Source organism: Capsella rubella, unplaced genomic scaffold (assembly GCF_000375325.1).
Source record: "Capsella rubella cultivar Monte Gargano unplaced genomic scaffold, Caprub1_0 scaffold_4, whole genome shotgun sequence".
Taxonomy (NCBI): Eukaryota; Viridiplantae; Streptophyta; class Magnoliopsida; order Brassicales; family Brassicaceae; genus Capsella; species Capsella rubella.
Window position 1 is genome coordinate 1,971,098 of NW_006238920.1, and position 20,518 is coordinate 1,991,615.

The 20,518-nt window shown below is 34.4% G+C and overlaps 5 protein-coding genes across 6 annotated transcripts; 3 read left to right on the forward strand and 2 right to left on the reverse strand.

The window, feature by feature from the left end:
- Window positions 1-102: 102 nt before the first annotated feature.
- Window positions 103-1,429, forward strand: LOC17889857 (B3 domain-containing protein REM14; the record flags this gene model as incomplete). Its single annotated transcript, XM_023783801.1, has 4 exons — window positions 103-397; window positions 492-589; window positions 686-1,069; window positions 1,166-1,429. Coding segments are annotated over 4 exons (1,041 nt in total), but the record flags the coding sequence as incomplete, so codon positions are not given.
- Window positions 1,430-2,641: 1,212 nt separating this feature from the next.
- LOC17889519 (F-box/kelch-repeat protein At1g64840) lies at window positions 2,642-4,778 on the forward strand. Of its 2 annotated transcripts, none has more exons than XM_006295337.2 (3): window positions 2,642-2,741; window positions 2,913-2,978; window positions 3,146-4,778. In XM_006295337.2, the coding sequence occupies exons 2-3, from the start codon at window positions 2,961-2,963 to the stop codon at window positions 4,310-4,312; spliced, it is 1,185 nt and encodes a 394-aa protein (XP_006295399.1). In that variant the 5' UTR covers window positions 2,642-2,741; window positions 2,913-2,960; the 3' UTR covers window positions 4,313-4,778. The 2 variants fall into 2 exon arrangements, with proteins under 2 accessions (XP_006295399.1, XP_023640021.1); XM_023784253.1 differs by having other exon boundaries at window positions 2,686-2,741; window positions 2,830-2,978.
- Window positions 4,779-6,839: 2,061 nt separating this feature from the next.
- Window positions 6,840-9,126, forward strand: LOC17888338 (F-box/kelch-repeat protein At1g64840). Its single transcript, XM_006294222.2, has 3 exons — window positions 6,840-6,912; window positions 7,023-7,090; window positions 7,169-9,126. Exons 2-3 carry the CDS (start codon window positions 7,028-7,030, stop codon window positions 8,360-8,362), a joined length of 1,257 nt encoding a protein of 418 aa, XP_006294284.1. The 5' UTR covers window positions 6,840-6,912; window positions 7,023-7,027; the 3' UTR covers window positions 8,363-9,126.
- Window positions 9,127-11,616: 2,490 nt separating this feature from the next.
- On the reverse strand, window positions 11,617-12,744 carry LOC17889613 (putative F-box protein At3g17500). The gene has a single exon (XM_006295616.2). The coding sequence runs from the start codon at window positions 12,742-12,744 to the stop codon at window positions 11,617-11,619; it is 1,128 nt and encodes a 375-aa protein (XP_006295678.2).
- A 4,018-nt stretch (window positions 12,745-16,762) lies between these two features.
- On the reverse strand, window positions 16,763-17,863 carry LOC17889530 (probable F-box protein At5g47300). Its single transcript, XM_006295992.2, has one exon. It carries the CDS (start codon window positions 17,861-17,863, stop codon window positions 16,763-16,765), a length of 1,101 nt encoding a protein of 366 aa, XP_006296054.2.
- Between the last annotated feature and the right edge of the window lie 2,655 nt (window positions 17,864-20,518).

Below are 20,518 nucleotides of genomic sequence, written 5' to 3' on the forward strand. Positions count from 1 at the left end.
TCACAGCTTCTTGGTAACCTTTCTCTTTCTCTCTTTTCCTTCTTCGATATTTGTCTCCTGTCCTTCTGAGAAGCTCATTGAGCATAATAATGTTTCTGGTTATGTATTTGCATCTTGTTTCAGACTATTCCTGTGGCTTTCTTCTTGAAGAATATAGGAGGAAGAAATGAACAGATGGCAGCAGAGTTAAGGTCAGATGTATCCAAAATAACATGGAAAGTGAAAATAGATGGCCAGAGACTCACAAGTGGTTGGAAAGAGTTTGCTCTCGCTCATGATCTTCGAATTGGCGACATCCTTGTTTTTAAACTAGAGAGAGACATGAGTTTCCACGTGACAATGTTGGGACCTAGTTGTTGTCAGTATGTGCCGTCATTGCACAACCAGAACAACCTCGGTAAGTTGTATTATTTCAGTATCAGTTAGTGTTACGAATTTGTAAGTGTTACTGTTAAACTAATATTAGTTGGGTTTGGTCTCTTCTTTTTCAGGGAAGATTCAAAGCAAAAAGAAAGAAGCAACATCTTCAGTAGATCTCTCTTGTTTCGTGGCTAAAGTCACGACTTCGAACCTACGTTTTGACTCACTGGTATTCTAACTCTTTTATTTCTTGAACACGAACAGAAACTCTTATACTAGGGTCTGAATTAGATAAAACTCATGTTGTATTGTAATGAATTTCCAGAATCTTCCATTGAGTTTTGTGAGAGCAAATGGTCTAGACAAAAGATGTGGGGAAATAATCCTGATTAATGAAAAGGGAAGATCATGGACTGTTGATTTGAAGCAAAAGACATCATGCGAAGCTACGTACATCAAACGGGGATGGAGAAGTTTCTGTCAGGCTAATGGACTTAGAGCTGGAAGTTTCTTCACTTTCAAACTGATCCAAAGAGGAAGGAGTCTTGGTTTGTTACGTCTATCCCCCAGAGAGATAAAAGAAGAAGATGGCTTATCAGAAGCTAATGTAGTGAAGAGTACACTGATATGGAAACCTTCTTTGTCACCATCTCAAAACCGTTTTGTGACGGTGACCCTTACACCTTACAACCTCAGAGAATCTAATCTGGTTAGTTTCATCACCAATGGCATTAAGTTTCTTTTTTTACAGGTCTTATCAGTTTTTTCATACTTGTCTTTCCCTCCTTGTTTGAATCTCTCTCAGACTCTTCCAATACCTTTCACAAGGGTTAATGGCATAAAAAAGGCAAAGAAGATGAGTCTGTTGGATAAACACGGCGTGAAGTGGTCTACCAAAATGTCCTTTGAGGTGAAACGCCAGAGAATGAGATTGAAAGGAGGTTGGAAAGAGTTCTGCAACGCCAACGGTGTGAAGATAGGAGAGTCAGTCATCTTGGAGCTGGTTTGGGAAGCAGACAGAAGCTCTGTTCTTAAGTTTTGTTCCAAGGTGAAACCAGAGACCAACTGAAAATGCTTTTAAGGTTATTGAATTGCATGAATCAATGTTATTAACTACTGATAAGTTCCATTTCTGAAATGATTTTTTTTGTGTGTGTGTGTGTGAAGAGGTCACTTTAAGTTGCCTTTGTTGTGTGATTTAGACATTCTAGTAGCTACTTGTAACTTTTTGTATGGATGCATACTCTATCTAGAATAAGCTACTTCCTGTCTATGCCCATATGGATACAGAAGAATGTACAAAACATTGTAGTTTAATATCTGGTCATCGTGTAAATAACCCAGACTTAGCTTTAGTTATTTTACAGTCTCGAACTATCAGAGCATCTCCACTCAAGCAAATCACTAATGGTCTAATGGATGCTTAAAATTAATTGCCTAATATAATTATGATTAAACTAACTAATCAAAATTAATCAATTAACCAAAAAATTGAAGAAAAAATGATTTTTTTTTTCATTTTCTATTTTTTCATCAGCCAATCACTGCAAGCCACGGTCCTTATGCGTTTAGTACTTTGGTAGAACCCAATAAGACCAACTCTAATGGTAAATCTTTTAACAAGTATGTTGGTAATATTCTAATTACAAAAAGTACAAAAATTGAAACTAAAAACTTATGTAAAATTTATCTTTCCAATGGTAAAGTTTTTAATAAGTTACTAAACATTACATTTTAAATAATCACAAAATTTGTTTTTTTTTTCTTTTTTTCCTCCACTCAATCATAAGTAGACACATGTATCTAAGAAACTATTTCAAAAATTCTTAGCAAAAACTATTTCTTAACTTATTACATGTTTTTTATTTATTTTTTCTCTTTTTAATTCTTAGAAATTTGCTAAAAAACTTGCATTGGAGTTGCTCTAAGAATCCAAACTCTTGATAGGGATGCTCCTCTCAACCGGGATAATTTTCCGGTCCTTAGTTTATTCCGGTTAGTGAGATTTTACCGGGTAAAACTGATTAAATCGAATAAAATCGGTAAAGTCAGTCTGTGTCAATATATATTTTTGCTCAAATCGGTTTAATTTTGGTTTTTAAAATAACTAAAGAAATAGGGTTACTGAACCGAACGTAATTCAAAATCCCTCCAGACTGAACTGATTGCTAATCTGAAAACCAAAAACCGGTCCGGTCTGGTTCGGACCAATAGGTTTAGGTATAAACCGCAGGCTTACTCAACAAACGAACCGTCCCATTGTGTCGATCTAATGTGTTTTCTTCGCTTACCTCGTCAAATCGGCTGATAAATCGACCTGTTCCATTGTTCACTGTGAAATTTTAGGGTTCTAATTTTCGAGACTTATTCTCCCCCTTTTGGTACGAATTTAAATAATCTATCTCTTTCTTTCTAAAATCTGAAACTGGATTTGATACTCTGTTCTTGTGGTTATGTTTATGCATGCAGAAAATAAGATTCCTGTTATCGTCTTTAAGTAGTAGAATGTTTTGTCACAATCAATAATACTCCATGTTCATGTTCGTTTCCAGTTTCCCTTAAAACCCTAGAAGCTAAAATCGGAAGAGACGACATCATCTATGCATAATTCCGATTGTGTAAGAGCTTTTTTTTTTTTTTCTTCTTTAATTTCTGAGGACACCTACGAGTTTAGAAATTTTTGATTTTGGTGAAATATATGATTTGGATAATTGATTTGCTGTTAAAGCCATATTAGTTCTCTGTCAATCCAATTTCGTTTTTTTTTTTTCTTTCAAAATTGCAGCCATCTTCGTCTATGTCAGCAACTAAAGAGCAGACATGTCCCATGCCAGACTGGTCACTTCTCCCTGAAGAGCTACTGCACATTATTGCCAAGTATCTTGAGGACGATGACTACTGTTTCGATGTTGTTCATGCTCGCTCTGTTTGCACCTCATGGCGATCCATCTTCCCCTTTCCTTCTTGCCTCTTACGCCCAAAATATCATCTTCCCGCATTCTCCGATGAAAGCCAAGACTTCTGCACCCTCGAGAAGATCCCTGTGTTCCTGTTTAGAGTCTTAACTCCTCCTTCTGCATCACATTTTGAGTATTTTCTAGGAGACATCGGCCGTGATAACTCAGATGATCATATGGTGTTTCCATCTCCCGTTCAGTGTTCAGTGAAACTGAGGATCCCAGGACTTGATCCAACCTCGATAAACATACGCGACTGTCAGATTCTCTCTTTGGGTTATCAGTACAGAATGATCGGTTGGGATGCTGCATCACATAAAACAGATTACAGAGGTGTGGCTTTTCTTCCACTAGACAAGGATGGTGGAGGAGACTTCGTTGTGCTCCTCAACTACTCTAGAGTTTTGTTGGTGTTGAGAAGTTCTGAAATGAGGTGGTACCGGCTTGAAGAACTCTCAACTGGTACATGCTCAAATTTATTCACTTTTAGAGGTAGATTTTATGCAATCTATATGAATGGGGACATGTTCGCTATCGATCCTTATTCGCTGGAAGCTACTCCCTTGTTACCTACACCACCTCATAACCATTCCCAGTATCTAGTTCCATGTGGTAATGATGAGTTTTTCATGGTTGAGAAAATCATTCCTCTTACTGGTATAATAAGTTTTCACAAGCTAGCATGCAAAGTAAGTAGGCTAGATGAGGAAGTTGGCAAATGGGTCGAGGTCAACGATTTAGGAAACCGTGTGTTGTTTTTTGGAGATTTGGGAAATTGCTCTTTCTCAGCTAATAGGCTTCCTGATGGTTGTGGTGTGAGTGGGAATTCATTGTTGTTCACCAATGGTCCCGGCTATATAACATACGCCTATAAATATGGAGCACCTACAGAAAACGCTGAAGACGACCTCAATTTTTGGAGATACTTTAGAGAGAATCAAGTGATGATTCTTAGCACATCTCCTCCTATTGTAGCTCTCCGGATTGAGCGCTAAGATGTAAATGGATTGAGGTCAGTGTTTGGGAGACCGCTTGTTTTTTATTGGAAACTTTGGAAATCTCTTTTGAACAGCTAAGGAGCAGTTGTGGTGTGAATGGGAACTCAATTTTGTTCACTAATGGAGGCAATGTAACTTTTGCCTACAAATGTGGAGTTCATACGGGAAGGGGAGTAGAAGATGTCAATTTTTGGAGATTCTCAAGAGAGAACTGTGAGATGATCCACTACAGATCTTCGGTTGTGGCTCTTCGAGTTGAGTGTCAAGATGAAAATCGTGCTTTTGAATACCTGAGGCATACTGTTGGTTTTTTTTTTTTGATTAGTTCACAAGCAACCTTATCCTTTGATATTATGTATTGTATGTATATTTTGTAACCCAGGGTTGTGGAGTGTTTGTCTAGTGCGACTGTGATATGTTGAAGACTACATAACCGTATTGAAGTTTTTTTTTATTTTTAAAACACCATACTGATATATAATAACAGAATACAAAAACAAATTAAATATAAATACAACCATTGTCACAAATAAATGAAACTTAAAACAATTTTGTTGCAATTATGGAAGTGACCATACTTTCGAATCAAAAGCCTTATAGACTAACATAAAATATTTGTTAAGTCCTCTTTTTATATACACGTAAATGGGTATCATCTTCTCGATGAAACTCCAAAATGCTTTTGGCATAACATAACCTTGATTAATAAACTGAAACTGAATGTTGTTTGACTTGATTATCAAACTTGACTCTTCTATGATATCGTCTTATTTATCCGTAGATAATTACTTAGTGACATTACATCTTCATCCTCAAATTGTATGTATCTCCATGGTGGTTTCCATGAAGGTTTTTTTCCAAACACTACAAAAAAAGTTGCTCTGGAACTGCCATTGCATGGCCAAAGGAGAATTTTATATTATGTTAAACTACTCAGGTTTACTCTGGTACTTTTTCTATTTGTATTGTGACTTGAATGATGAATTTGAATTTGTTAATGAATTGTTGGATTGGTAATGTAATGTTGGTTTGAGACTTGTTTGATAATCATGTTGTGGTATCATGTTTTTTGATTGTATCAAAACTGTGAAAAAGCCATATTGCATAGCATTACTCATAAATTACTATAGCATAGAAAAAAGCTACAACGAAACAATATGCCGCACCTAACCAATGCTATAATAATAAAGCAATATGTAGCATTAATATAAAAAGCTATCGTAAAACTGACCAAACAATAGCTCGTTACATCAACGCTATCATAAAACTTCTATAGCGTCAAAGAATAAAGCTATTGAAAGTAATAAAATATCATAGCAAGTCAAAACCAACGCAATTAAATATGAAAAATATCATAGGATTAGAAAAACGCTATAATATGTGTGCGACTTATTATAGGTGGCGCAAACATAGCGTTTGAAAATTTACTATCAATGACTTTTAATGACAGTGATCGGATGCTAACAATATTAATATATATTTTTTACTCTTGGTATTAACCCAGGGTTCATTTGTTGTAGTGAAAGTACATCTGATTGTCTCCAAAGTATGAGATTTTAATGCCTTAGATTTGATGGCCTTCCAACTATGAAGAATCGATTGGCCTCAACGGTTTCATTAACCATCAAAATATAGTGTTGATGGTTGCGAGGACACCATATCGAGACATCGCCTTTTAGATTTGTAGATCTGCAAAAACAAGACTGCATCGCCGGCAACGGTTTCATAAACCATATTGAAGTTATAATGGTAGAGTATTCTGTATCCATATCTTTTAAATCGATTGAATGCTAGATTTGGTTCTTAATCATATGAATACTAAATGTAAAAAATATATGGATAAAAAGACACGCTCAAATGAACATTTGCAATTGATGTAAAAAAATTGAACATATGCAATTTCATAAAAAGACATATCCGTGGAAATCTATGACTGCAAATGGTTGACACAAAATACCAAGGTTATTTTTTACCATTTAAGATGAAAGAGTTGAAAAACATATTCAGTCAATTCAACTTAAAAGACTGAAAAATTGTACAAATTACTAGCAAAAAGTATTCAACTACATTTTTAGAGATGAATTCAACTCAAAATTTTCCATCTTAAAATTTTCAATCCATTGAACTTTAAAGAACCATTCACAGCCTATAATTAGATTAAAAATAATAATAATAAACAATAATTTACGTAAAGTTAAGACTTACAAATAAAAGATACGAAATTAGAAAACATAAAACACTTTTCAAGTTAATACTATATAGATAGAATTTTCAAATTCTAAATTGTATTAAATTCTTTATAGATTTGGTGACCTTAAACATGAAGAACATCAGCAGCTTAGTGTAATTTTGTGAACGTGTTTTTGGTTTCTTCCTTCCATGTAAACGAACTGGGTTAGTGGGCTCAATCAGGCCCAAAATCCTGAATTAGACTCGTTGAGTCAACCCGACTCGATGACCGGGCGGGGCTAAGAATGCGTTTTCGCCTTCTGGTGCCAAAAAGTTTCTCAATTTGATCCGAAATTTTCCGATTGGTTACAACTTCTTCGACGTCTCTGTGATTTTTAGGGTTCTAACCACGTAATCCAGATATTAGGGTACGTACTCTTTCTCCACCTTCAATTCTGTAATTGAATTCGATTCTCTGTTCTTCCATATGATCAATGATAAAGCTTAGTTTGTTCTTTCATCAAATTGTATCAATCAGCAAACATGGCGGAACCTGTAATGGAGAAGAATAAATCATCATCCTTAGACTGCTCACTTCTCGATTGTGTAAAAAAATCGTTTTTGCTGTTTATTCGCAGTTTTGTGTTGTGTATTAGTCAAATTCTAATTTTTGTTTTCTTGTAGGTTTCGAAGTTGCAGCTGTCTCCGTCTCCCTCAGCGGAATCGTTGCAACCTTCAACGGAAGAGAAGGCAATGACCATGCCACAGTGGTCTCTTCTCCCTGGAGAGTTACTGCAACTTATCTTGACGTATCTTGAGAACTGTTTTGAAGTTGTTCATGTTCGCTCTGTTTGTAGCTCGTGGCGATCCACAGTTCCGTTTCCTTCTTCCCTGTTACGTCCAAGTTACTCTCTTCCCAATTTTGCTGATTTCCCTTACCAAAGCAGAGACTTGTGCATTCTTGAGAAGATCCCTTTGTTTCTCTTTAGAGTCCGAGATATTGATGCTGCGTCGCGTTGTGAGTATTTTCATGGAGATATAGGTAGGGATGAGTCAGAGAATCATATGGAGGTTTCGTCTCCCCTTCAATGTTCAGTGAAAGTGAAGATTCGAGGATCTAAGCGAACTTCGATGAATATGCTTGACTGCCAGGTCCTTCCTCTCGGACATCAGTACAGAATGATTGGTTGGGATCCTGAAGCATGGACATCGGCTTACAGAGGCGTGGCTTTTCTTCCGTTAAACAAAGAAGGAGAGTTTGTTGTGCTCCTTAACTATACTAAAGTTTTGTTGGTGTTGAGAAGTGCTGAAATGAAGTGGATACGGCTTAAGAAATTCTCGTATGGTTCATGTTGGGATTTGTTCACTTTTAGAGGTAGATTTTATGCAGTCTTTCTTAATGGGGAAATTTTCGTTATTGATCCTTATTCGCTTGAAGTGACTCCCCTAATGCCCTCTCAGCCTCCGAACACATGTAATTATCTAGTTCCATCGGGCGATGATGAGCTTTTCCTGGTTGAGAAAACCATACCAAGAAATGGTGAATCAAATTTTTTTTGGTTACTATGTAGAGTGAGGAAGCTAGATGAGGAGGCTGGAGAATGGGTTGTGGTCAGTGATTTGGGAGACCGTGTATTGTTTATTGGAGAGCTGGGGAATTTCTCTTGCTCAGCTAAGGAGCTTCCTGGTGGATGTGGTGTGAGTGGGAACTCAATTGTTTTCACCAATGGGCCAGTAAATGTAACTTACGCCTACAAATATGGAGTACAGACAGAAAACGCAGGGAATAACCCAAGTTTATGGAGATTATCTAGAGAGAATCGCGTGATGATTCTCAACAGATCTCCTCCAGTGGTGGCTCTCCAGGTTGAGCGCTAAGCTGTTGAGCCTGTAACATCTAAAATTTGGATAACTGAGACACTATTTTTGGGCAGAGATTACTATCTTTGCAAGTCCAAGTCTAGAACACTCTGGAAAAACCACATTCGTGTGTATGGTATTGGTTACCTCATTAGTTCCCCAAGCCATGTCTGGCTGTGTTCTTGATATCAAACAATAAGATATCTGTTTCCGTCTCAAACTGGAACTCTAAATACTCTCTGCAGCAGATGCGCGACAGTGTTTTGTTCAAGCCACTTGATGGCTACAAGATCAAAAGGTTGTACTTGCAGAATGTTATGATATGATCAAACCACAAACCATGCATGCATAAAACCTCTTCTCAGTTTGGGGTAATGTTGTGTGTTTACTGCTCTCTTTCCTCCATGAAATTGTGTTCACTGAGGCTAAGAGATTTAGGGATTTTGAGTATGGCAAATCAACATATCTTCAGGCCTCTTCTCAGAGAGACATAGACAGATAAAGATGAAGGGAAAAGCAGAGACAAAGAGAAAGAGTACTGAACACAATTTCGTGGAGGAAAGAGAAGCTTATCAAGAAACAAAGATTTAGCAGTCTTTTATTGTCTATCTGATTTGGGAAGCAGACAGAAGCTCTGTTCTTAAGTTCTGCCCCAAAGAGGATGTTAGAGATCAAATGAAACTGTTTTTTCATAAGAGCACTCGAGTTTTGAAACCGGAGAGACATTTATTTGTAAACAATGTTAGTTTAACATAATTATATGAAATTTACCTTTGCTCTTAGATACAACAAACCATAATGGTAAATTAGGTTTAGATGAAACATTCTTAAAAAAACTCTTCTTTAAGATCTTACTTATTCTCGAAAAAAAAAAAGTTGGTCTTTCAAGACGCTGTCCTGGAGAATTTGCACATCACTCCTCAATTCAAGCCAGACCAAATCAATGAACGTCAATATAAATCTAAGAATGCAAAGAGTACAACAAGTTGCGGTTCTGGGTTTGAGCATAGCGAGAAGATCATAAGAAAACTTAGAGTGTTCAGGTCATGTCAAGAGCAAGTTTAGACAGAAGTGGCCGACTTGGTTTAGCCTAAGATCCCCAGCTGATCAGGAGAAACATATAGTCAAGATGTTCATTCATGCTTTCAAGGAAAATAATATATTTTTTATTCAAGCATGAGAATGTCTTGACAACATTTATCTCCTCAACCTTTGCTCTTTAGGCTAAACTAAGTCAGCAACTTATGTCTTAAAATTGCTCTTAACATGGCCCCTACACTCAAGATGTCTAATGATCTTTACGCAATTCTAAACCCCAAGACCAATCCCTGTCGTATTCTTTTGTATTCTCAGATATATTTTGACGTTAAAATCTTATGATTTTCTTGCAGATCTTGGATGACAGTACGTAAAATTTCCACTTATAGTAAAGATGATGAGATCATAAATTCAAATTTTCGCCAAAACGGTTAACAATTTTCACACGAAAAAAAAAAAATGCTTCACATTGAACCCTAAGGAAATTCAAATTCTTACAAAACAGGAATATAATATAACTTACAACCTTAAGCTGTCCAAGTTTCAGGATGGAGATGGACTCGAATCTTAATCAGCGACGGCAAGGTACTTGTCTTTGGGGACGACTTCGAGTGCTTGCCACTGCATCGGAGATTTCAGGTTAATGAATCAGAATAGAGTTTTTTTTTCACATAATCCATTTAACAATAGATTTGGCTTTTTCGCAAGATCTTTTGCTAGAATGTAATCGAACATATATATAAAAACACAAAGAAGTAACTATATAGAACTGAAATTGAAAATCATAGTAAGATATATTGATCTAGATGCATCTAAACTGAAATTTTAAAAACATCTAGATACAAAAGAATATGATATAACCGAATTGATTTCAAAAATATATATACCATATCACAAACACCACCAATTAAACAACTATAAAAATACTTTATACCATCAATCAAAATTCAAGGATGATCTCTATTCTTTCATCAAATGATAGACTTTATAGAACCTTGATACCATAGAGTGTTGAATATGTTGGCAAGGGTCAATAGATACATCTGGCTTTTAGGGTAATATTATAGTATTTATTTTATATATTCAAAATTCAATGCATTTTTCAGTCAAACTTTCTTCAATTTCAAATTATTACCATATACAAAAATCTCAGTTTGGTTGTTTGAATGCAATACTTTGAATAAAGACCCTTCAACAAAAATCAATCTCTATCCACACGGTAATAAATAAGAATTTGGATAGGGAAGGGTCTCTTAAAGTCCAAAAGATCTCTAAAGAATTTCAAAACAGCCGTTGGAGACTGCCAAGAAAGTGATAAGTTAGTTTTAGTCTTCCACAATTCTTTTTTCAAAGCCTTTCTCTCCCACAAGCATTTGCATAAAAGGGTTGGTTAAAATTTGTAGACTTATAGGTAGGAAACGCGGCCAGCGCAAATGATAAGATCTCAAATATTCCTTGTGTTTCATTATAAGTGATGTTTAAGGTTTTGGCACACTAAATAATAAAACATATAACTTATCCATTTTCCATAAAAATATCATTAACTAATATGAATTCAATCAATAAAAATATATGATGTAAAATATAATTGGTCAAAAAGTATAAAATACATTAAATTTTTGCATAGGAAATTGAAAACATCACTTATACTGAAAAAACAAAATTAGCTAAAACATCACTTATAATGAAACAGAGTGAGTATTTTACTTTAGTCATATACATAATTTTCCTAAGTTTTAGTAATTTATTTATAATCACTTTTAAGTACCAATTTGTTCCTCATCTTATATGATGCACTTGTTGCCTCTAGACATCTAGTTTTTTTAAAAACCTTCTATTAGCTCTCATTTATAAAAACGTGAATTGATTTTCAAGACATATTATAACTATTTTCTCCTTAGTTACTATTTTACCGTACTCCATTTATGAGTTAAAGCATTTTATTCAATTGATAAAATTTCAAACATATATTTTTTTTTTTCGTTATGAGAATTTAAGACACCTACGAATAATATGTGTTGGAGATGATCTTATGGGTAGATAAATAAGCTAATGTGACAGTTCTTAGAATATGACGAGGTCTTAGAATATGAGAGAAATATTGTAGTCTTAGAATATGAGAGAAACACATTATGTTTGAGAAATATAACGTTTAAATTCATGGTTCCACTAGAAGAAAAATTATAGGTTTGAGAAATATAATCCAGCCCGTTACTTAGTTACATGATCTATTTCTATCGTCGGAATTTGAAATAACTTCTTATAGTTACTACCGGCAGTTTAAATTTGAACCAACCTTGGAACATAACTGCTGGAAAAAGAGGCTCGCATCCAGATCCTCCTAGGACATTGATATGTCCATAGTGATGATCCTCTCCAAAAATATATACTTGTTCTTTGTCCCAACAAACGACGACTTTACTCTCTTTGTCGATAAAGAAACTTACATCATACGTAAACCTATGGTCATAATAATAAGTGTATAAATCCACTGCCAACAACTTGCTCCATGACAAGATCTTGGTCTGGTCAAGACTCTTATCATTGGCCGTCACCCAAATCTCCACCATTGACGTCTCCAAACTCTGTTGCAAAACCGAAAGTTGCTCTTCACTAACAACCGATAAGGCTAAAATCTCATAACCAACACGCTGAAAGCAAAGATCCATGCGTTCAAATCTCTCGGTTGTGAAATCGAAACTTAGCAATAGTAAAGAGTCTTTGATGACTTCTGAAGCAATCCAATAAGCATTCCCTCTTAGAGATACACCACGAGACTGTATGTTGCAACCGATAGTGACGTCATCAAGAGCCCTCCATGAGCATGAATCAGAATATAAATCAAACATCTCCAACTCCACGGAATCACTTTTTTCATTAATGCTCAAGATTTTGTAGCTATCGCACAATTTGCTATGGTATCCAAGGGCAAAGATGCCACCCGTGTATTGGTTATTAGGATAAAGATGCATGGTTTGCCCCGAACACGGGTTCCAAACGATAAGCATGTTGTCGAACGTAGTATGTAACAACAATAAACCATCGCAGTGAGAGATATTGGATATATCGAATTGATCACGATCAACGTCATTACGGTATTGGTCATTGTATTGTAATCTGCTGAATTTAATAACGGTGTAGCTTTGACGTCCGTCGATATCAACGTCCAATATAAAAAGCCGTGAATTCATCATAACGAGCACTTCCCTTGCTGCTTTGTGGAAGCGTTGTTGTAAGAATCCTCGATCTTTGAATAAAGCGTTAAACAGTTTGCAAGTGCATCGGAACTGTCTTAGAAACTCTTCGTCCAACCTAGAGAATATATTCTCTAACAAATCACGTGGAAGATCTAACATCGCCATTGTTCGTTTCTTCTTCTGATTTCTCAAAGGAAGCTGTAAAGGTGGCGATAAGGCCGCTGCAGATTATAAGATATATAAATTAGGGTTTTGTTATTACTTAATAAGAAAATATTATCTCCCCCGATCAATCTAATCAGGCCCATAAATATTATTACTTTTCAATTAAATTTTTGTAAATATTTTCAAATGTTTATGTTTACTTATTCCAGTGTGAGTGAGAATAGGAAAAACTGCCGAAATCAACCCATATAATGTGATATAAAAATATATAATATCGATCGGATATCTTAATAATTTTGTAAAAAAAATATTCAGACATGTCTTTTTTACTTATAAATTAGTATAGGTATTACTGTAAGTGTTCGTAAGAATCTGCAACTCATAAGATCAGAATTTGAGAATGAGAAGAATAGAGAAGTTTGGAAAAAGAGGATTCTGAACAAGGAGAAAAGAAAAACCAAATTAAGATGACAAGAAGCATACACCTTTCTATATATAGTTTGGATATAAAAGAGCTTTGCATTAGCCCTGGGCAAAATATTCGTTAGATTCGCTTCGCTTCGATATTCGTTTCGATTCGATTCGAAAAATTCAAATATCTATAAGATATTGAACCGAAGCAAATATGAAAATGTAGTATTCGTAAAAACCGAAGCAAATAACAAATATTGATTTTCTTAGTGTCGAATATCCGCTTCGCTTCGTATATTTATATATATGTATAAATTTAATTATTATATATATATATATATATATAATATGTGTATTTATAGATTTGGATATATATCTTATAGGCATATTATTCAAATTATTATATTTTAGTCCGTTGGTTTTTTTGCTAAATGTTGTTCTTAAGCAAATAAAAATTTATTAGAAAAAACAATATTAAAAGTAAAATGTTAGAATTCTATGGACTGTGGTTACATTTTCTTCTTATTTTGAAAACATATCAAACAAGAACATCTAATATCTCATATTTTGCACTTTATATTTATGTACTATATGTTTTTAGTTTTAAAAAAAAATTTAAATGGGTCGAAGCGAAGCGAAGCAAGTAATTCGCAAATATTACGAAAAATATTCGAATATTCGAAGTTCCGAATACTCGAAAATTTACGAATCGAAGCAAATAGCAAAATCAACTATTCGGTCGAGGCGAAGCAAATAACAAATATCACAAATTTTCCGAATATTCGCTTCGTGCCCAGGGCTACTTTGCATGTCTTATTGTATTTCTTTTGTTTGTGATATCTAAAGTCTTGGAAATCTGAGATTACATTTACATATATATATATATATATATATATATATATATTATATAAGTGTGCTTATACATGATCCATACACGTGGAAGTAAAGTTTGTAGTTGTTTAAGATTAAAAAGACATGTCCTGGAGAATCTGCCCATCATCACTACCTCAGTTCATGTCAGACCAAATCGATGATGGTCAAGATACTTCAGTGAATGCAAAGACGTACTACAATAAGATTTGGTCTTGGATTTTAGCATTGTGTGAAGATCATTATAGACCACTAGTGGTGATCAAGTCATGTTGAGAGCAAGTTCAGACAGAAAATTTTGACTTGGTTTACCCTAAGAGCTGATCAGGAGATGCATGTGGTGAAGACGTTCATCGATACATTCGAAGGAAAACTCTATATCCTCCAAGAAAGCATGAATGAACGTCTTCACAACATATATCTCCCCAACCTTTGCTCTTTTGGCTAAACTAAGTGACCAACTTATGTCTTAAATTGCTCATAACATGGCCCCTTTACACTTAAAACTAAGTGATCTTTACTCAATTCTGAGATCCAAAGCCAAACACTATTGTATTCTTTGTATTCCCAGAAATGTTTTGACAACCTAGCAAATCTATAACTGAAAACACAAAGTGTTCATAACATAGAAATGCTTAAACAAGTGTAATTAACATCAATACGATTCAATCAGAATTACATAGCAAATCTAAAACCGAAAACTTGTGAACAGAATTTATTTTTTAAAAACATATCACGTTTCAAAAGCAAGTTGTTGTTAGAACTTAAGATCTGTGGATCTAGATGCCTCTAAATTGAAATCTAACAAAAATCTACAAACACAAGAATAAAATTCATTGAAAACCCATATCCAAAACACCACCAATCAAACAAAATTTACATGATATTATATTTATTGACGGCTACAGGATACAGATGTTTTATTGACGGCTCCTGGAAGAATACAGATGAATTTGCAGGATTGGGATGGTATTGCCAACATGTCCCAGACTCCTCCACGACAATGGGTGCCTCCAATCTCCGACGTAGCCTATCCCCCCTTCATGCCGAAGTAGAAGCCCTTGTATGGGCGATGCGTTGTATGATAGGACACAACCATAGGGATGTTTCATTCCTCACGGACTGTTCAGACTTGGTTAAGATGGTGTCTTCTCCAACCGACTGGCCAGCTTTCCCTGTTTATTTGGAGGACATCATCGCTGATAGGGAAGAATTTTCATCTTTTTCTCTCTCTCTTATTTCTCGTAGCTTGAATGTGAAGGCGGATTCTTTGGCGCGAAATGTTCGCACCATGCCGTCTCTTGTCAAGTTTGTAAACAATTGTCCTCAACATTGGCTCATCTGAGCTGATCTGGTTCTGCTGATGACAAAAAAAAAAAAAAAAAAAAAAAAAAAAAAAAAAAAACAAAATTTACATATGTATATATGATAATTTAGAAAATAATTTATATCAACAGTCAATTCTTAATCAAATGATAGAATTTATAGAACCACGACACCATAGAGTGATGAATATGTGGCAATAATGATAAGTACATACATATGACTTTTATGGTATGCATGATATTATATTTTTTTTATATTCAAAATTAATTTATTCAGTCAAAATTTCCTCCATTACAAATTTATTGCTATATCCCATATATTTTGAATAAATATTACTTTCTAAACAAAGTAAACAATCTGAGTTTGATTGGTAAGACCTTTTAAAGCACAAACAGTATATGAAGCAATTCAAAACTGATGCAATAAACCAGACCATGGAAAGAGTTGGGTAAGCGGCTAATGCCAAACCGGTTACCAAAGACGTGAAGATACATTATTTTTGTTATAGCAGCATTTTTCAAAAGTAACAAACATATTGTCAAATAGTATGAGCACATATTATCATTAATACATCTTATAAATTATTTTCATGAACTTTAAACTCTTAAATTTCTCAACAAATAAGTCATTAACACATATTTTTCAATTAGTTGTAAGCAAATTGTGTAGAAATGTATTGTTGTTGTATTATTGAATGGAATGATACAACCTGTATATAAGCACATAACATAATCAAATGACATAATTAAAAGGATTACATAGAATAATATAATTATATATTAGAAGAATATATGGATTTGAGTAATCATAGGTGGTACGATGATACTTTTTCCTTAATACGTCGCTTCAATCTCAAGGCGGTGATGAAGTGTACGTAGACAGCGGAAGCAACATCTTGAGATTGACATCGTTGAGGAATATATGGGATTGAAGAAGCATAAAAAAAAAAATTCCATGTGTTTGGACGGATTTACCGTGAAGCGGAGCACACATTGTGTTGTGTGGAGGTTGGAACGATATTAATCGTTTGGAAGCATATAGTTTAAGATAAACTGAAAAAAGCATTTAGTTTAGATAAAGAAAATTGTGAATATATATATATATATATTTTTTTTAAGAAAAATTAAAAGAAGCACTTTTGGCTTAGATTCAAAGGCTTATAATAAGCATCAATGATAGAAGCACTTTTGGCTTCAAAAGCAAAATAAAAAGAAGAAGCATTTGGCTTAGATTTAGAGGTCTTAAATGATAGCCTTGAATAAAATGGAGCATTTGACAACAAGTTTTAACCGGTAATAATATATATATATATATATAAATTCATGGTTCCACTAGAAGTAAAGTGTCTTTGGCTCTGGACTGTGGACTTAACAAACTTTGGAAGCAAAGTTTTTCAAAAAAATTCAATCACTCATCTCATCGGAAATTGACATACTTGCTTATAGTTACTACACTCAGGTTTAAATTTGAACCAACCTTGGAACATAACTGCAGGCTCTCCTCCGAAATTGATATGTCCGTAGTGATGATCCTCTCCAAAAATGTATACTTGTTCTTTGTCCCAACAAACGACGGTTTTACTCTCTTTGTCGATAAAGAAACTTACATCAAACGTAAACCTATGGTCATAATAATAAGTGTATAAATCCACTGCCAACAACTTGCTCCATGACAAGATCTTGGTCTGGTCAAGACTCTTATCATTGGTCGTCACCCAAATCTCCACCATTGACGTCTCCAAACTCTGTTGCAAAACCGAAAGTTGCTCTTCGTTAACAATTGATAAGGCTAATATCTTGTAACCAACACTCTGAAAGTGAAGATCCATGCGTTCAAATCTCTCGGTTGTGAAATCAAAACATAGCAGTAAAAATTCATTGATGACTTTTGAAGCAATCCAATAAGTATTCCCTGTTAGAGACACACCACGGGATTGTATGATGCATCCTAGAAAGACATCATCAAGAGCCCTCCATGACCTTGAATCAGAGTAAAAATCAAACATCTCTAACTCGGCCGGATCACCTTTTTGATGAATGCTCAAGATTTTGTAGCTATCGCACAATTCGTTATGGTATCCTAGGGCAAAGATGCCGCCCTTGCACTGATTACTAGGATAGAGATGCATGGCTTTCCCCAAACACGGGTTCCAAACGATAAGCATGTTGTTGTAAGTGGTACGTAACAACAATAAACCATCACAGTGAAAGGCATCGGATACATCGAATTGGTGATCAACGTCAATATGGTAATTACGACGTCGTAATCTGCTGAATTCGATCATGGTGTAGCTTTGACTACCGTTGATATCAAAGTTCAATAAATAAAGCTCTGACTTCATCATTACGAGCACTTCCCTTGCTGCTTTGTGGAAGCGGTTTTGTAAGAATCTTCGATCTTTGAATAAAGCGTTAAACAGTTTGCAAGTGCATCGCAACTGTCTTAGAAACTCTTCGTCCAACCTAGAGAATATATTCTCTAGCAAATCACGTGGAAGATCTATAATCTTCATTGTTCGTTTCCTCATCTGATTTCTCAAAGGCAGCTGCAAAGTGGCTATAAGGTTGCTGCAGGTTATAATATAAATTAGGGTTTTGCTATAACTTATGAAAATATTACCTCTCCGGTAAAACCCTAATTTTTATAAGTTATAAGTTATATTTGATCAGGCCTCATGATTTTATAAATTAGGGGTTTGCTATAATTTATAAGTTATAAGATCTAACATCTTCATTGTTCGTTTTCTCTTCTGATTTCTCCCTCAATTAAGGTCAAGATACTTCAGTGAATGCAAACAGGTTCTGTTTTGGGTTCGAGCATTGTGTCAAGATCATAAGACACCTAGAGTGTTCAGGTCACGTCGAGAGCAAGTTCAGACAGAAATTTCTGACTTGGTTTACCCTAAGAGCTGATCAGGTGAAGACGTTAATTCATGCAAGCGTGAATGAATGTCTTGACAACATTTGCTCTCTTGGCTAAACTAAGTCAGCAAGTTATGTCTTAATTAAATTGCTCTTAACATGGCCCCTACACTTAAGATTTCTAATGATCTTTACACAATTCTCAGACCCAAGACCAATTCCTCTTGTATTCTCAGAAATATTTTGACAACCGTTTGGTAGACTTTGTGACAATATGATGTCCTAATTAAATATTTTGTTAGACTTTGTGACCATATGATGCCTCTAAAATGTAATAAAGAAAATATCTGAAAACACAAAGTGTTTATAACATATAAATGCTTAAACAAGTGAAACACAAATACGATTTAATTAAAATTTCATAGCAAATCTAAAACCCTAAACTTAAGAACAAGAATTGCATGCCTATTAGAGAAAACTACAATTAATACATGATATAACTAAATTAACATGCCAAAGTTCTTTAAACAAATTTCGAACAAAAATCCGTTGGAAAATAAAGTAGGATTCTTACCGGAAGAACTTTATTTAAAAAAACATATAAGGTTTCAAAAGCAAATTGCTGTTAAAACTTAAGAAGGATCTAGAGGCCTCGATCTAAACTGAAATCTAATAAAAATCTACAAACACAAGAATACGAGATAATCTAACTGGTTTCAAAATTAAAATTAAATCCATTGGAAACCCAAACCCAAACACCACCAATCAAAACAAAACTTACATACATATGATATTTTAGAAAATAACTTATACCATCAATCAAAACATGGGTGATATCTTTTTTCTTCAATCAAATGATAGAATTTATACAACCATGGAGTGATGAATATGTGGCAAAGATAAGTACATACATATGACTTTTATGGTATAGTATTATATTTTTATAACCTATTCAAAATTAATTTATTCAGTCAAACTTTCCTCAATTTTATATTATTGCTATATCCTATATACTTTGAATAAAGATTATTTTCTAAAGAAAAATTATCTCTATCTTCATGGTAAACAATCAGAGTTTGGTAGGCAAGACCTCTTAAAGCCCAAACAATCTATGAAGCAATTCAGAACAGCCTTTAGAGACTATAAGACTTTTTGCAAAGCCTTTCTTTCCCACATGCATCTAAAACTGATGTTATAAACCAGACCATGAAAAGAGTTACGTTGGCTAACGCCAAACGGTTTACCAAAGATGAGGAGATACATTACTTTTGTAGTAGCAGAATTATTCCAGAAGTAACTATTAATCCCGGTCCATTATACTCCAATTATGATTAGGATATTTAATGGCACCATTGCAACAGCTCATATTGGTACCACTGAACAACTCGCAGACATTCTCACTAAAGCATTCGATGGTCCACAGTTTCGATATTTACTCGGCAAGTTAAGCGCTTGTGACTTCCTCGCTCCAACTTGAGGGGGAGTATTAGGCCCGGTCCATTATACTCCAATTATGATTAGGATATTTAATCTTTCACATAAAACCTAACCTCTTGTACTATATATATATATATATATCTATGTTTATGATCAATAAACATTCAAGTTTTCTCTCAACTTTGGCACACACCTATTAAGTGAAAATATTAAGCGGAAAATATATCTTCTATGATCATGATGCATCTACAATAGAATATAAGTTATAGCTACAAACACAAAACGAACTTACAAAAAATGACACAACTGAAATAATAACATTTTTTTTCCAACTGAAATAACATCGACGATATGATATTATCAAAAGTTTATTAAAATCCAATTCTGAAAGTTTGTATAGATTTATCGTATATCAAAACAAACTACAAGAAAAAAAATGATCAATATAACTGAATTGTGCGAGCCAAAATTCGTTAAAAGACTTTGAATTAATAGTGAGTATAAGCGTTAGAGTCTTTAAACACTCAATTTTGAGAATGCACCAAAATTCATTAAAATTCAGTAGTAAGAGGTTTATGGCTAGATAATCCGAAAGAGCTTTGGATAATTATGCCTATGTAATCTAATCTAGTACACATTTTCAAACACAAAAAAGTTCTAAACAAGGATAATTTATATAGTTCAGAGGTTTAACTATCAACTAGGCGTGGCGAATCACTTTTAATCTACCCCATATGTATGGTGAAGAAAACGTATACATACAAAAACACAAGAAAATTCTTAGCAAATCTTAGGCTAAGAATGAGTTAAAAGCTCATGGTTAATGTTGCTCTTAGAACTCTGACTAGCTACAAAATTTAAAAATAATT

Bases quoted from the DNA above. Each gene is read 5' to 3' on its own strand.
- LOC17888338 (XM_006294222.2), top strand. From the start codon at position 7,028: ATGGCGGAACCTGTAATGGAGAAGAATAAATCATCATCCTTAGACTGC. The intron at 7,091-7,168 runs GTAAAAAAATCG...GTTTTCTTGTAG, and splicing joins ACTGCTCACTTCTCGATTGT to GTTTCGAAGTTGCAGCTGTC.
- LOC17889613 (XM_006295616.2), bottom strand. From the start codon at position 12,744: ATGGCGATGTTAGATCTTCCACGTGATTTGTTAGAGAATATATTCTCT.
- LOC17889530 (XM_006295992.2), bottom strand. From the start codon at position 17,863: ATGAAGATTATAGATCTTCCACGTGATTTGCTAGAGAATATATTCTCT.